This window comes from Fistularia commersonii, chromosome 30, assembly GCF_037954325.1.
Source record: "Fistularia commersonii isolate RoL2024-O1a breed Wild chromosome 30, RoL_Fcom_v1.0, whole genome shotgun sequence".
Lineage (NCBI taxonomy): Eukaryota > Metazoa > Chordata > Actinopteri > Syngnathiformes > Fistulariidae > Fistularia > Fistularia commersonii.
In genome coordinates this window covers 8,880,864-8,898,275 of record NC_141313.1, presented here as the reverse complement: position 1 = coordinate 8,898,275, position 17,412 = coordinate 8,880,864, and the positions used below count along the sequence as shown (strand labels likewise).

Sequence of the window (17,412 nt, the reverse complement as noted above, 5' to 3'; positions counted from 1 at the left end):
CATATATATACATACAAAATATTGTACATTTTCAATGCACGAAACGTTTGACAGAGAGCACTTGTATTGTAAACAGTCAGTCCTTTACCAGAAATAAAAGTATCCATCCATTATCTACCACTTATCCTGCAGGCCATCCCAGCTGTCATGGGGAGAGCTGGGTTCAATGAAAGAAGTCCCAGAAAAGAAATGTAAGGCCTTTATTGCAAATGAAAGAAAACAGGAACGTCGGAGTAAAATAAATAGAAAGTGTGCAATCAGAATCGGAATAGCTCTTTTCATTCCCAGGGGGAAATTGATGTTTTTTTTACGAACAGCACATACGCAAAGGGTGCGGGATAAGGGTACAAGAAAATATGAGCATATATAAAAAAATATATAGAGATTAAATGATAGTGCCCACACATAAAATCAATTTAAAAGATAAAATACAAAAGTGTTCACAAGTATCTATGCGGGTGAATGTATAGTTCAAGGTTATTGCATGATATTACCATTGGATATGGATATGGGTTGAAGAAAAATTATTGCACATAGTGAGTGCTGAGTTGTGCAGTTTTTCCTCTTAAATAAAAAGACATCTTCAACATCTTCAGAAAACAATGGAATAGCAAGCGGCTCTTTTAGGAAAAAAGCAGATGGAAACAAAAATTGACTCTACATTTTTCCCTTTTTTTCTTAAATTAAAGACATTTCAGCACACAAAAGACCCAAAGACCAATCTTTGAAGAGAAAAAAAAATCTTCAGAAAACAATAAATAAAAAGAAAATGCAAACAATGCTTTGAAAACCACCTTGACAAAGAATGATACTTTTTATAATAATTTTTTCATGTTGCCGATAAGTTTAAGATATGGTTTTTAACATGCCTGATTTTAAGCTGGGTCAGCACTTCCACCTCATTGCAAGAAGGTCTGGAGTCTCTACCTTCTCCACGTGTCTGCGTGGGTTTCTTCCGGGTTCACCGGTCTCTTCCCACAGTCCAAAATCATCCAGAAGGGTCATTGGAGACTTTAAATTGCGGCTTCAATGGTTTTTTTGTCTATATAATGTGAGAATGTGGGAGTGAATGATCACCCTCTACTTCTTGTCATAACAACGGTGCTAATAATAATTCAGGCTGCTTTATTTGCATCTTTTGGCCGCTAAATGAATCTCAACAGAGACGGAGACGGAGTGTTTGCGCCGGAGAAGCCTCCCAGGTGAACGCACAAAGTGAAATCCTTCCAGTCCTGTCACCTACAGCCGTTCTCTGAATTTGATTGCAGGGAATTTTCACGACCCCATCTCCTCCTCCTGCCGTGGGGTCGATGAGAGGTCGCCTTCACTGGATGAGGAAAAGGGGCCCAGCAGCCGTGAGAAGAAGAAGAAGAAATGCTCCCAGTTCTCGGTAAAAGAAGGAGGGACCGTCCTTAGCAATAAAATAGGAAGGGATCATTTTTCCAAGACCTCAGCCCCCATCAGCGCATTGCATTTCCAATGAATTTCATTTTTCTTCAATAACAGATCCTGTTTCAGATGGGCTTAAGAGTCTGTATCTCATTCTGGTATCTGTCAGAGAAATAGCTCGCTGGATGTTTTTTAAAAACCTCAAAAAGCTCGTCAAGCCCTTAGGAATGATGATATAAGTAATATACTGTCATTTCTGGACTATTGAGCGCACCTGAATTTAAAATAAATAAATTAGTATATGTGTACATATATAGGCTGCGCTTGCCTATGAGCTGCAGGTGTCCACGTTGTAAAATGAGATATTGACACAGACAGATGTTACACAGAAGCATTTCTTTTAACTTTTAACTAAATACATACCGGAAACATCCACAAATACGTGGCGGAAATGCTTTTTTCCGAACCGTACCTGTAACATGGCTGTTCAAAAAGATTAATGCTAAAAAACACAAGGAAAAGTCCATCCATTTTCTATCCCTGGCTTGTCCTACTCCAGCTGATCACTATTTTTGTCTTCCTTCTGCACACTAAAACCATTAAAATAATCTTCTTCAGTGTCGGAATTGAACAGCCTCAGAATTTCACGGTCATTTAATCGGTCCGATGTGACGAGACTAAATATTTTAGGGGTGTGAAGCTCTTTAGCTTCCCCCAAAAATTAGCCGCATCATTGTTCAAGCCGCAGTGTTCAAAGTGTGTGAAAAAAGTAGTAACTGAAAGGCTAGAAATTACAGTATTCACCTTTTTGAATGCTTCCCTTTAAATGTATGTCATAATTATTCATCTATTTTCAGTTTCTGTTCTCATTTTCAAGGAAAAGTGTAGAAGATGGAGGTGCGCAGCTATGTATTCTGGTTTAGAGACACTAAGGTGAAGGCAGGAGGCAGAGGATGTTTATGGATGAGGATATGAAGTTAGTTGGCGTGAAAGAAGAGGATGCGGTTAGACGGAGGCAGATGACGGAGCAGGCCGAAGTCTGCAGAATCATAAACAAGGTCATGTGGAAAAACAAATAAAGCGTGAGATTCAGGGACGGGCGTAATCATCAGGAGGAAGATTTGTTTGTTTATTTGCATCACTTGTGAAAACATAAGTGGAGAATCAAGTTATACAAAATCCATGGATATGAAATTACCGCTGACCCTTTTATCATTATAAGCTTTTCATCTACTTCCTCATACGTACCTAACTTTATTCTTTATTTTGGAAAGCGGCTTTGGATGAGAAAAGAAGGATGGGGTTAAAAAATATATAAATACTAACAAGTTGACGAGCTGCAAAATGTCATTATCAGCTTTTCAGAAGGATCTTGGGGTCCAAGCAGTCAAATCCCTTTATTCACGGAATAAAACAAGCATTGACGTATTTATCTGTCTGTGACGGGCGGCATGGCGGTGCAGTGGTTTGCTCCGTCTCAAAGCGAAAAAGGTTCACGGTCAGATTCTGACACACATGTTCACCCCGTGTCTGCGTGGGTCTCTCAGATTATCTTTCCTACAGATACAGGAGGTTCACTGGAGACCCTAAATTGACGTGGCGTTTACGCTCAACAGTTCACTGTCTCATTCACGCTCATTCCGTGAACTGTTGTGTGTGACACGAGAATGAGAAAGTGAATGGGTGTTTGTCTGTGTGTGTGTGTCCCTGTGATTGACTGGCATCGTGACCCCGAGTGTTGGATAAATGGTAGATGATGAATGAATGAATGAATGTTTGTATGTCTATCGGACTGTCTCAGAAAATAAGAATATTGTGATAAAGTTCTTTATCTTCTGTAATGCAATTAAAACAAACAGAAATTACTTTTTCATGATATTCTAATATTTTAGATAGGATTTTTGAGTTTTCTTAAGATATAAGCCATAATCAGCAATATTAAAATAATAAAAGGCTTGCAATATTTCACTTGATTTGTAATGAATCCAGAATGTATGACATTTTTGTTTTCGTAATTGCATCACAGAAGATAAAGAACTTCATCACAATATTCTAATTTTCTGAGGCAGTCCTGTACATATGGCGTGAGATCGAGAGAGTGGATGGTTTTTACGTCTCTGTATGACATAATGTGAATGAGAGTGAATTATGTCTCTATATGTGGCTCTGCGGCTTATTTAAATATAGTGTTGTTTGAGTTTCAGTTGCTCATGCTGAAACCCAGCGCGTCTGCACAGTCACAGCAAACGTTTTGTCACCATCATTAACTCATTTTGCTGACATTTCATTGACATATTACCCGCCTGCCGCAGCACGTGCACTGCACACTATTTAATACGACAGAAACAGTGGTATTAGTATTGGCTCAGAAAACTGCAGCACTATTAGCAGTGAGGTAGTGAGGACAAATCTTCCAACTGGGTGCCGAACAGTGATTCACACTTTCTTGCTCAAACTCCTCCCCCTCTCCCTGCCCGCCCCCCCCGTGCAGCACGCCGTCCTGCCGCCCCTCTCGACTTCCCCCGCGCTCGCATCCTCACGACGTTCACAGCCCATCAGTTGCACCGGCGGCCCATCGGTCGGGCGATGATGCCGAGCCGCGTCAGACGTAGACGTGTTCCGGCGCTCGTCTCCCCGCCATACGCCTGGCGCTGTACAGGCTCACGCCGATGCCCAGTGCTGCCAACGTCGCAGCGATGGGATTGATGAGACCGTTGTGCGGCTGCATTCGGACCTCACCGGAGACCTGTCTCTGGAAAAGACACCCTTTTTTCAGACTATCGGATGGATTTGTTACTAAATAGCATCAATAAAGATAAATGTGAGGTGGTGTTCAAATTCCTTCACCATACGTTTCGCGTTTTGACCTCTGGCGACCCCGAGGACACGTTGGAGGACATTGCATTTCAGGTTCTTCATATCTCGTACGTCACTCTAACTATTTCGACTCATCTTTATTTCTTTTACAATTCACTCTTACACTTAATGTCATTGATTTTTACTTCTAAAAAAATGTTTCTTACATCCGCACAGCTATAGCAGTGAGAGTTTCTCTGTACTTTGTACTTTCTAGCCCACACGACCCGAATCTGACCGAAAAGATTTGACACCCAAAAAAAATAAAATCACTAGAAATATTCCTTTGGCTTAATGCGTTGCTTTATGTTCTTTTGAAAAAATACATACATATATATCTTCACGAATATTGGAGTGATATATAAAATTGATGAGGTTCTACTACCGGTTAATATCCCAAATCCACCCTACAAATCACCGGGGCATGTTATTTTAACATTCTAATTCAACTGGATTTCATTAATGCATTTTAAGTGGATCATCTGTAATATTAGAGGATATATTATTTAGTTCATTCATAATCTTTCGCTTATCTTGCACTCAGGGTTGCAGTCACTCCCTCATTCATATGTAATATAATGCACCCATTCAGAGATTTAAAGTCTCCAATGAACCCACTGCATGGTTTCGGACCGTGGGAGGAAACCCATGCAGATAAACGGAGAACGTGGAGACTCAACCCTGTGGGAATCAAGCCGTGGACCTTTCTGCTTTGAGGCAGAAGGGCTTGTCATTGCACCATGGCGACGCCCTTCACTTCATTATTCAAAATATTGTTTTTGCTGACTGTGTGTGTCACAAACTCCAACCAATGCCAAACGGCATCAAGGGTGAGGGAAACTCCGTGTCCTTGAGGGGAGAAACAGACGCAGTCGGAGCACCTGTGCTTCTGCCGAGGTTACATAATACTACTTCCTGAGATGCACTCGACGCCCTCTAAAATATTTATCCCCCTCCTTTGCTGTGCAAGAATATATGTGTTATGTAACTGGGATAATATTGAATATTCTGTGAAGTAAATTGGCTTTTGCAGAGTAATAACGATTGAGAGAGGCAGATAATACCGTGTGCAAACACAAAAGATCTCAGGAAGTATTTGGGTGTGTGAATCTAAGTTTAAGACTGACACTGACCTGGAGGAGGCGGGAGTAACTCGGCGTCAGTCTCCCCAGTCTCAGGAGCATCTTCGAGCCTGGAGCCTCCTGGATCTCCTGCCGTGAAGGAAAGTCTGAGACAACCTTCCAGAAACTAACAACATCTGACTTCTATATATGTTGTTGTGGTTCTGACTGATCCAAAGAAAGTGTTTCTTGAGAGCATAAATATATATACATATATTTTTATATCATATCATAAAAATAGAAATTGGACAAACCTAGTCTGAAATAATGATTACTTATAAATGCCCAGGGTTTCGTATTGCCACACTTGCACTGTTGGTAAATACTCAAGTAGCATTCAATCTTATACACTGCCAGAAGTAGTTGTACTCAAATGTCGCACTTGATGTTTCACATTGCTTAATCTTCAGGGGAATGTGTTTGATTTTAATTGTCTTTATTCGTTATTTTAAAGTCTCGTATTTTTTTTCCAGGAATAAAAACACACCTGCAGTACAATAATGTACTTTCTTTACAGAGTGTTTGTTTCCAACAAATCTGCATCAACTATTAGTGGTGCATGTGACGGCGTGCAGAGTGGTTACTCAGAATTACTCAGAAATCACAGGTTTGAACAGTAATAGATATTTTTCGGTGTAAAAAGTACTCACAGTGTGAAGTTGCTGTCACGGATCTGGATCCAACGCCGGTCCACGCCCTCGGCCCGACGCTCTGCGCCGCTGACCCGCTGCATGTAGAGCCCCTCAGCAGCCTGAACAGAGGCTCCTGTGTGTCTGGGCTTTTATACAGTGGGGGTGAACATCCCAGACACACACACACACACACACACACACACACACACACTGTGTGAAAAGGCCCCGGACCTGTCAGGGATGATCTGGTCATCCAGCCGGCAGAATGGCTGCAAGCGGAGAAGAAGTGCTTCCATGCTCTGGTGAACATGTGTGCTAACATAGCTGCGGCGACTTATGTAACCAGACAACACTATGGAGGAAACACTCTGCTCCTGAATGGACTGTTGGACTGTCAAGACACACAGACGGAGTGGGATTTCACCCTCAGGACTCATTCATTCATTAGCTTTACTGCTTATCCTGCACTCAAGGTCATGGTGTAGCTGGAGCTCATTCCAGCTGTCATTGGGTGAAAGGCAGGGTTCACCCCGGAGAATTCACCGGTCAAGAAACGTGCAACTATTCACTCTCTTATTCGCATGTCAAGTTGGAGACGTACGACCGTTCACTCTCAACCACATGCCTGGGTAATTTGGGGTTTCCACTGAACCCCCTGAACTTTTTAAGACTGTGGGAGGAAAACGTAAAAACCTGGAGGCCCCCCTGTTGGAATTGAGCCAGAGATCTTCATAAAAATGTAAAAATCATATTCTCTTTAAATCAACCTGGTTACTCTGATTCACTCGTTTCCATCATGCAACACTGGCTGTCTGCTGCAATATGTTTACTTCTTTAAATGGCAAATATTTACATATAAATGCATTGAAAACCTTTGTTTCTAATCTTTTATTTAATTTATCACCTAGTTGACAAGCAAGCTTTATCAGTCAGACAAGACAGCGTCCGTCCGTGTGTGTGTGTGTGTGTGTGTGTGTGTTCATGGGCAAAGGGCGTTGTGATCGCGACCTGTTGTCTATGCCTGCCGGCCGCCACTTCGGTACCTCATGGTGGCGCCACAACATCTTCATCTCGCCTCTCAACAAAGATGCCTCTTTATGAAATGTAGTCCGGTTGCCCTGGTAATATTCATCAGTGATGCCTGGGGTGACTGGGAACCCCCCCCCCCCCGACATTGATAACCCATGCATTTAAATCTAAAATGAATCTCCATGTCCCTGCTGAGGACTCAGTCTATTACAGGGATGGTGCTGAAATACTCTGGATCTCGTCTTGTGAGTCCCACTTTGTCCCGAGCGGCCGCCCTGACGGGAGCCCTGGCCAGCGTGACCTTCACGCCCGCCGGACCCTGACCGTCGTTGGTCTCCACGTTCAGAATGCGTCCGATGAAATGCTGAGGGAATAATAAGATATAAGGCTAAAAGTGTGCAGAGGAAAACAAAACCAAGCTGTTTTTTTTTTTTTTTAAGCAGCGTAGAAAACCGATTTAACATTAACTGTGGGTCAAATCAACCAGATAAAATGTGACATAAGATCAGATCAGTGTGTGTGTGTGTGTATGGGAGACACCTCTGCAGGATGGAGCGTGGCACCCTCGTCCTCTGACTTGCTTCTGGATGACTCCCTCTGTGCTTTCACCTTCTGTGTGTTTAATGTAAGAGAACGGATGCACGTTTTAAAAATGAATTTCCTGTCTCACACGTCGATTTGCAAACTTGAGGGAGGAAAAACCTTCAGGGTCTCGTAGTTGGAGGTCCTGGACACGTAGCTGTCCCACGACTTTGCGGCGAGCTCCTCTTGGTTCCTGTAAGACTTCATCTGGGAGACAAATAGTGACGCTATGACAACAGATCTGGCGTACCAGCTGAAATCAAAATTAGCCTTCTTCAACATCAGTTAATACGTTGACTGCTGCACACAGATATGAATACCCGATCGATATCTTACATAATATATATGTGCAATATTCAGAACTGTGCAATATTTCATTTCATAACAGCTACACTACAATTTTTCCTTTTATCATACTATTGTGCACTCCTTACCTCACTTGTTACTAAGACACTTAGTTTTATCACTTGTTTACTAAGACACTTTATAGTTTCACTGAGACACTTTATAGTTTATAGTTCATAGTTTATTTTTAGTTCTAATTCTGCCTTTTTCTTTTTATTATTTATTACTGTTATATTTTCTGTAATTCTGGCGCAACAATTTCCTTCGGGATAATAAAGTTGTTCTTATCTTATCTTATCTTATAATATATGATAATAATATCGTGATAAAATCCCAACTTCCGACACCAGATTCATGATACTGAACAACAACTGGCATTTCCATGGTGTCAGGTTTGAGAGTTTGATTTTATTTACTTACTCAAGTCTTTAATACTTTAAACATCCAAATCATTTCAATGTGGATTTTCTGACCTTGTCATGTGGTCGGGTTTTTAATGACAAGCATTACAAATGACATAAAAGGCTTTTTTGTGCTTCATGTGTATAACTTTGTGTTACAGAATGTTTAAAAGTACCATTTAAAGAGGGATTTTTTAAATCTTGATCTGAAATACAATGCAAAGAGCACGGGCCACAAAAAAAAATCTGGTATTGATCGTGCTGTGCTACTAACAAAGGTAAATAGTCAATCTCACTAAATAGACACATTAATAAATGGTATATGGCTGATCAATATGAAAGGGGATAATTGCCTTTCTATTAAATACTGTGAAAATGGCGGCACCTCTCTGTACATGAGCTCCTCCTCGCCGACGTCCTCTTTTCGCTGCCGCTCCAGGATGGCACTCTCCTCCGCCATCACCATCCTGGCCATGTCCTCCGCGATGCCGCTGATGACGCCCAAGGCCTCCTGGTCCGGCGTGACGGGCCTGACTCCCTCCGCCCTCAACTCCTCCCCGATCTCGGCCCACACCTCGCCAACCTGGAGAAGCGCGGGAGAAAACGTCTGTGCCGCCAAACGGGGAGCTGGATGACAACGCATCATTTACCTTAAAATCCAGGTATCGCTTCACGATCGTCAAGGTGACGTAGTCTTCTGCTGTCAGCCCGGGGAGCTCCTGGAAACCTGGGGGATAACAAATTAACATCTGATTGTTTATGAAAAAAAACGTCTGATGGCAGCCTCACCAAGTTTGCAGAAGATGGAGTAGATCTTTGAGCGCAGGTTCTCTGAGATCTCCAGCACGGCCGCGCTCGGCCTGTCGGCCGGGAACGTCATCTGTGTCTCTTCCTGCTGGTGTTGAGTCAGGATGGGCTTCTTTGGATCTTCGGTCAAAAGTGACACAAGCCAATATATCATAAAACACGGACATAGTGTTTTGCATGCGCACAGCTATTTTTCAGAACCGTTCGAATCACCTGAGAGCCCGCCCTGGAGGTTGCGGGAAACCCCCAACGCCACCTCCTCTCTCCTCCACATCTGCAGCAGGAGCCCGGGAGCCGTCTGGCCGCTCTCGGCCTTCCAGGCCAGGATGTGGGAGAGCGTGTTTACGTTATCGCTCAGTTCCAGGAGGGTGGCGAGGATAATGCCGTGCACGCACTTGGGGCTGGACTGAAACACGCAATTCAATATACACACATATATATGATTTATTATCACTATTATCTTTTTTATTTTTCTACATAATGAAACAAAAGACTTCAGCATCATCCGCTTACGTTGAGCAGGTCAAGCAGAAGAAATGCCCCCTCTTTAGCTAAGAAGTAGTCCTCTGTGGTGTAGCAGCCAACGATACACGACCTGAGGGGGCAGAAAGGGGGATCAAGAGGCGACTTTTGCCCCGGATGTGTCGCCAGTCCATCACAGAGCCACATATAAAGATATACAATCATCCATCATTTGGAGACCATTCACCCTCTCATTCACCCATCTTAACAAGACACAACTATTCAGTCTGTGGAGGTTCTCTGTCATTTTGGGGTGAAACGTCTTCAAGTGAAGAAATTCAAGTCCAGTGGCTACAACAAGAAGATTTTGACAAAAATATGAATTCCCGCATTCACACATAATTTAAAGACCATTCATTCATCCATCACAATGAGACATACAAATATCCACTCTCTCATTGACACGACATAGAGATACAACCATTCAGTCATGCACACATCATATAGCACCAAACAACCATTCATTCTCTCATTCTTCCACCATAACAAAACATCAAAAAATGTACCCCCTCATTGACAAGTCATATAAAGACATACAACAATTCATTCATTCACATGTGAAGCACAGACATAGAACCATTCACTCTGTCGTTCACATATCTGGGCAATCCAGGGTCTCCCATGAACTTCCTGCATGTTTTTGGAGGTCATAGAGGAGCGTACTCAGAAATATTTCCCTTGACCGAAATCAGACGCTTCAAATGTCCGACCGGCAACGGCAGCGGGGGATTTCAAATCCACTTTTCTCAGGTTCTCAATCCGCGTGGTGACATTTAGTCGATCCGCCGGCGGCTCGGCTGAACTGACCACACACAGTCGACGGTGGAGAGGAGCAGCTTGTTGTGTCCCAGGCCGCTGTAGAAGTCGCCACAGCCTTTCCTCAGGAAGTAAACAGCCATCTCGACTCCTTCCGACCCAAAAAGTTCCTGGAATACAACGAATCATGACTGCGTAACATGATTATCTGCTTACAGGTGTTGAAAATCACACACCAGATACACAGCGCAAAGTAAATCAACTGACATGATTCCAGGGATTTGTTGAAGCTCTTTGAGGGTGGAGTGTTAATACCTTTCTGTGCATGTCCGTCTCACACAGCGCCGAGAGAATCAGCTGGATATCTGACTTGATCTCCAATGAAACCAAGTCGTCCTCCTTCATACTCGCTTCCATCTGCATTAAAATCCCTGTGAAAAACACAAACAGAACACTGTTTAAGAAAACATACAGCCTTAGTGCACTGTGCATGGAGAATTTTTGAGTTTTTACATAACTTACCAAGGAGCTGGTTGATGATTCCTTGATCACACAGGTCCTGGTTGACAGACTCCTCCCCCTGAAATGTCACGGCTCTCAACACTCTGATGGTTTGACGCATCTGGGCTTTCTTTCCGCTGCTCCCTCCACCGTCACTGAGGCTGTAACCTTGACCTAAGTAGGCATCTTGGGGGAAAAAAAAAAGGCAGAAGTGTCTCAATGATTGGTCAAGTTGAGATATTTAAAAAACAAACAAACAAAAATGATAGTAGAATTACGCTTCGATATTGAACAGCCGCAGGACATGATTAAAAAAAAAATCCACGCTCATTTACAAATAACTGGTAGAGCTCCTGTGTTTGGGCCTGGCGTCCCTCAGGGTTCCAGTCCAGGCCCACATTTATTCTCCATTTGTATTCGATTAGTGAAAAAAGAAGACAGAATACACCCTTATATTGCCCTCTGCTGAAGTTAATTCACAGATCTTCGGATCAGGAGACTCCGGAGAAGGTCGTACCTGATAGAGCTGTTAAAAATTTGATCAGTGAACTATCTTGGGTAACTTTATTGTTGTATATCTTGATATGTGGCCAGAGCAAACCCTGCTTCTCTCCCAGTGAGAGCTGGGATAGGCTACGGCCCCACCCGCGACCCTAGCTGCAGGATAAGTTACATAGATAATCAATAAATCGATCAATGACACTTGGGAGGGACGCTTAAATGCCTTTTCCTTGTGACTCCTCACCTTGGCCAACACACCAGTCCAGCAGGAGCAGGAGACAGGCGTTTCCCTGACAGGACATCCAGTCATCCAGCATGAGAGGAGCAATGGTGGTGAGGACGGCCAGTGCCTGCAGCTGGAGCTCCTCCTGCTGGACGGAAGACCACTGATGTGAGCCCGACCTCTGTTCAGAAGAAGCGGCGGGCAGACGTGTGAGAGCGAGAAGAGCCAGCATTACTCTCTCCTCTCTATAGAGCTGCAAATATAGAAGGAACATGCAATCTGAGAAATGTGACATTTGAATTTCAATTATTATTCATTGCCAATTGTTCACAGAGTCGAACCTTGATAGCAGCCAAGTCCTTTGACATCAAAACCAACATGTTCAGAAGAAGCCTCTTCATTTTAAAGTCTTCGTTATTGTACGTGAGCTTGAGATTGTGGATCAACGGGTTTTGACTTCTCACTTGAATGCAAAAGAAGAAAAGATGAAATGACGGGAATCACGGCACGCATCCAACATGTGCTATTAAGCATTTTGCCTTACATTCTGGGAATATGATGACGGCGATGAGATCTTTGGCAAACAAGCTCTCCTAAACGGGACGAGACATCGTGTTTTACAGAACAGCGTTGGCAAATTGACGTTTAATCTGATTTTTTTCATCCTGCGGTCCGTCCCGCACTCACGATGAGATGGGAACTGGGGAGTTCGGCGATGAGACTTGTGATCACGAGGAGGTCGTTTCTGAGTCGGAGGTCGAAATTTCTGAAACTGTTCAGCAGCTGCTTGAAGAACGCCTCTTTCAGAGATCTGACGATGAAGCAGGTTTATGTATCATTGCTCCGTGCGCCATAAGAACACAAATTCATCAAAATCGTTTTCCTCATTCTATAATGGATTATATACATTATCCCCATAAACATATGCAGAGAGGTAGCCCTACCCAATGTGGCGCCTTTACAAAAAGGAAATCTCCTAACACAGTTTTTATCATTGTACTTTAAAGATAACATCTCACCCATTCCCCATGTATAATAAATTACAACTAGCCAATAGTCTGAAATACAATATACATACCCTTGCCACAAAATAAAAAAATCTGTAAATAAGTGAATAAATCATGAAAATGATTTTTTCACATTTATAAATTTGTCCCTCCCCCCAAAAATAAGCAGGTACTGAGCAGAGAAGGGCTGGGGCTTATTTGGTATTATTTGCAGTACTATCAATTCGAAATTGGTTTACATTTGGATGAGCTTTTCCATGTTAAGAAATAATAGTAATAACTAGTTTTTATTATAATTATATAGCAGGTGTGGCCCCTCTGTGGCCAACAGCGCCCAATGGACCAGCCGGCTACGCATATGCAACATGAAGGGAACTTCTGGTGAACTTCTGCCCTTATTTTGAGATTGTGAAAATGACTCTAGACCACGTACAAGACGCATTTGATGCTGCTGAGCTGCGACGTGACCTCGTCCTTGCCGCCTCGCTCCAGGAGGTTCCAGAGGATTTCGGAAGAGCGAAACAGGACCTGATCGGACGGGTCGGGTTCGTTCATCTGGAGACAGATGGTCTCGGCTCCCCGGGCGCTCAGAATGAACGCGCAGTTCATATCTGTGTTTGTCAAACAAAGAGAGGTCACTAATGGTAAAACAACCCGCTGACCTGTTGACATTGACACAAGGACACTTAAAATCAGTGTTTTGAGGCTTATTCTGATTGTTATTTAGTAATGAGATGATTTATGCTCTTGAAAGCAGGCTACTTTATCTAATGAAGGTAATCTCTTGGACTGACATGTCGTCTTGCCCCCCACTCTGTGGTTCCAGAATAAAAAAATTAAAAAATAAAGCTGACCCGAGGAGCTGGAGAGGATCTGAAGTGTGTGGAGGAGCTGCAGCTTGAGGGCCGGCTGGCTCTGCAGAGCGGCCATGGAGAGAAGCAGCGACCGAGCCAAATCACTGCGCTCCAGCAGCTGCAGCCTGTAGCCGGGAGAGGTCGGCTGGAGCCCTTTAGAAGGGAAATGAAATTTTACGATGAAAATGAAAATGAAGTTGAAGGAGATAACCAGTCACACGAAAAAAAACAAAACAAAAAAAAACAGAGAACTCAAGAACAGCAAGGAAGAACGTTAGAAAAGAACCGAGACACCCGGAAGCCATGAAAGAGCCTCACTTAGCGGGAGTCTAGAAAAGGAGTTTTCAGAGTTGGAAGTCCGAGGCTTTGTCTTGGCGGGACAGTCCGTACCATCGAGCAGTTGTTTGGGAGCCACGGAAGCATAGAACGATTTCACAGATTCAACTAAGTGCTGCCTCACTTCGGTGCTCGGCACCCGCATCAAACCCCCTGCAAACACAAAAACAAAGGGTCGAGTCACTTCCGTTTCGGACCCTCGAAAAAACAAACACACTGAAAAACCAGCTGCACGGGTCCAAATTGGAGCAGTATGAAAAGAATAAACGGTATCATATCAGAAATAACTTAATTTCCCACTAATCGCACTTAGCCCCCAACTCCCCCAAAAAAAGAAACAAAACAAAAAAACGAAGAAATGAATGTATGCATGTATATGGTTCTGAGATGGCTATTTGGTAGAGTGGTCACTTCTGACTTCCGACTACTGGTACTTCGGATATTCGGTGACTGAATTGCTCTTTTTGTGAGTCGCTTTGGATAAAAGTGTTTGCCTAATGACTGTAATGTAATGTAAAGAAAAGAAACAGGACTAAAACACAAGAATATTACCTATTCTTTTCTTTTTGCAGGAGAATTTATAGACTACTCCACCCCCCCATCTACCTCTAACACACACTCTTCCCCTCTCTCTCGCTTTCTACCCTAACGGTTGAGGCCGAAGGCCGCCCACATTGAGGTCAGATGGTTTTCTGCATCGGTAAAAGGCAGCGATTCACCAAGTGCTTGCTCATTTGGGGAATGTTGGGTTTCTGTCAATCGTTTTTAAGAGTCCAGATGTGTTGTACATGCAAAAAATGATTAGAGAACTGTGGTGTGATTTGGTGCCGGATAAATACAAATCCGACGGCTGTCACTGTTATGCTTCCTTTTGACAGAAAGGTGTTATTTTTGGACGAAAAGGTCTTTTAAAAAGTTAATGGTGAAATTGAATTGAGAAGATGCACATGCCATTAAAGACCGATGACACGGTTCGGAAAACACTTCGCCCGGTAGGTTACCAATGTGAGACAGGAAGTGTGTGACATCCTGAGCGTAGTTGAGCTCATCGGAGATTTTCTCCTTCAGGAAGGGAAACCTGCCACGGAAACGGAATAAAACATTATTCGGACGATGTTACAAGAGGCTTCTCCCCCGGCTGCTTACGACTGTCAGGATTTCGTACCTGCAAATCTTAAGCGCCTCACACAGGACGGGGACGTATTCGGGATGGTCCTTCGCTTTTTCGGCACAGAGGCTGATTATTTTCCCAGTGTCTGTCAGCTCCTTCAGCAGCTTTGAATATACGAGTCAAAGAAATCCGAACCGTTCTGGCATTGTTTTTACATGAGGTAATAAATCCCAGGGAGGGAGCCGATGCGAGTTCTCGTGGTAAATGAGATTATTCTTAATCAGGGAAAATGCTGACAGACACAGTGAAGGAGCTGTAAATTAGAGTCTGGGGAATCATGTTAGCTGCCGCGTTCAGGTTTCATAAGGGACGATCTATTTCTATCGCCCCGCCGGGGGACAGTCCTGAGGAAAATCTGACAGTTTGCCGTTGCGTGTGACAGTTGTGGGGGGAGAGGGGGCGCTTTCGGGAAAAGAGATGCTTCTCGTCGAGACTGGCGACACCCAAAACTAAAACTCTCGGGGAGGCAAGGGTGAGGATACAAAGCCGTTTTGGCTTCTCTTCAGGAGCTTCCGCAGCACGAAAAGGTGACGCTCCGTCAAGTTCGTCTTCAGCAAAAACAGAATATGAGGTTGGAAATAAGGCAAAAATTGACATAAACAACACAACATCTGGCAAGACGCAAGTTACGACTTACTGTCAAAGGGTCCTGGAGAAGACGGATCACCTTATTTAGATCGAAACCTTTCGTCTTGACCTGTTAAGGAAACATAAGTCAAACATGTGGAAATGCTCCTCTAACACACACGTACTCCCTATTTTCCAGGCCAGGGGTTAAAGTTCAACTCAAATAGACTTATAAATTCAGCATTCATAGACGTTTCCAAATCACGTGGCCTCCTCACCACTGTTTCCATCAAAAAACGTGAACATTTTGGCCATAGCTTCTTCCAAAATGTATAATTTGATTCAGCTCAGTTGAATTTAAAACACACACAATATAGGTTTCAAGAGGAACATTAAAATCTGCGTATTTTCGATTGACTCAAGATCCTCCGCTTATTGTCATGCGATTGATGAAATCATTACAGGCAATACTTTATAAAAGGATACAGCAAAGCACACAAGACAAGCCTTTCATAATGAAAAGCATAACACACAAGAACTTCATCACTCATAATCAACACAGTTAAAGTTCATTAGAACAATAACAACCCTATAATCAAGATCATCTTTTCCTCCTGTAAGCAATATTATAATGAAATTCAACCGTAAGCTCTAGTGCAGGATCATTTGCATAGACTGGAATCAGGTTGAAATTAAATTTAATTTGACCATAGTAATATGTTTTATCATTACATCCGTCTGATATCTGAGTGTATTAGTTAGTAGGAAGTTTGAAAGTTCCTGCTATGCAATTGCACAAATAAACCATGTTGAATAGCAATGTTGTGATTTAGATTTGCAGGACTTAAACACAGGCCGATCTACCACCAGCACAGAGTACACACACATACACACACATACACACACACACACACACACACACACACACACACACACACACACACACACACACACACACACACACATTCTCTACTTAGATACAGGCTATTGCAGTGGTCAGTCAATGACGTCACACGTAGTGCCACTCCCTTGTATGACATCACCTCTTGCTCCCATTTGCCTCCCCTTGTGACATCACAAGTTCTCAATGAGCATCTCTCTCTCTCTCTCTCTCTCTCTCTCGCGCGCGCACACACACACACACACACATACACACATACACACACAGATTTCTCAATTAACTGGGAGATTAGGAGATAATTTTGAGATGAGAACAAGAATTAGTTCATAATAAAAAACAGAGATAAAAAAATGACCATGGACTTAAATTAAACAGCTTTAAACCAACAGTTTTGACAGCAGAAGGAAAGAAATAAGGATTCTACCTCCGGGAGAATCTGGCTCTTGTCCGGTGGTCTGGGTCTGATCGCAGGTGTGTCCGGTTTCCTTTTGTGCTCAACTCTGTCTGACTCCATCTGGGAAATTGGAGGCAGTCAAAACAACAGGCTACTTCACGGTAAACATTGCCAGTTGACGTAAACCTCGCAAAATGTCACGTATTGGTATTATGGTATTTCGCTCCCATGTGTCGGGAGCGCTTTTCACTTTTTATGAGAAAACATAAAGATCGCTTTTATTGCTGAATAAAACAAATCCCCAAGGGGGAAATAGGGGAAAAACGAAATACTTTTCGTTAAAGAATTTTAAATAAAAATCCAATAAAGCACTCGTCGTCTCCAAAACATGTTCCTCTGTCAAACTGCACGGCGACCTCCTTCCTCGCCCCTTTTATTTTGCCCCAAGTTTGACGGCGTGCTACCGTCGCCATGGTTACAGCGTAGTACGGAAAGCCGCGCGGCCCAAACACGCGAA

General features: G+C 43.1%; 1 protein-coding gene across 1 annotated transcript; it reads right to left on the bottom strand.

Annotated features, from left to right (window-relative positions):
* Nucleotides 1-6,880: 6,880 nt before the first annotated feature.
* On the bottom strand, nucleotides 6,881-17,208 carry cfap69 (cilia and flagella associated protein 69). The gene is made up of 23 exons (XM_086178335.1): nucleotides 16,926-17,208; nucleotides 15,671-15,730; nucleotides 15,516-15,581; nucleotides 15,028-15,137; nucleotides 14,864-14,940; nucleotides 13,845-14,015; nucleotides 13,527-13,679; nucleotides 13,106-13,283; nucleotides 12,353-12,476; nucleotides 12,210-12,258; nucleotides 12,007-12,128; nucleotides 11,687-11,918; nucleotides 10,963-11,127; nucleotides 10,756-10,871; nucleotides 10,492-10,610; nucleotides 9,676-9,757; nucleotides 9,376-9,568; nucleotides 9,145-9,282; nucleotides 9,006-9,082; nucleotides 8,741-8,938; nucleotides 7,730-7,816; nucleotides 7,568-7,639; nucleotides 6,881-7,391 (listed from the first exon to the last, which is right to left on the bottom strand). The coding sequence occupies exons 1-23, from the start codon at nucleotides 17,013-17,015 to the stop codon at nucleotides 7,227-7,229; spliced, it is 2,844 nt and encodes a 947-aa protein (XP_086034461.1). The 5' UTR covers nucleotides 17,016-17,208; the 3' UTR covers nucleotides 6,881-7,226.
* Nucleotides 17,209-17,412: the final 204 nt, after the last annotated feature.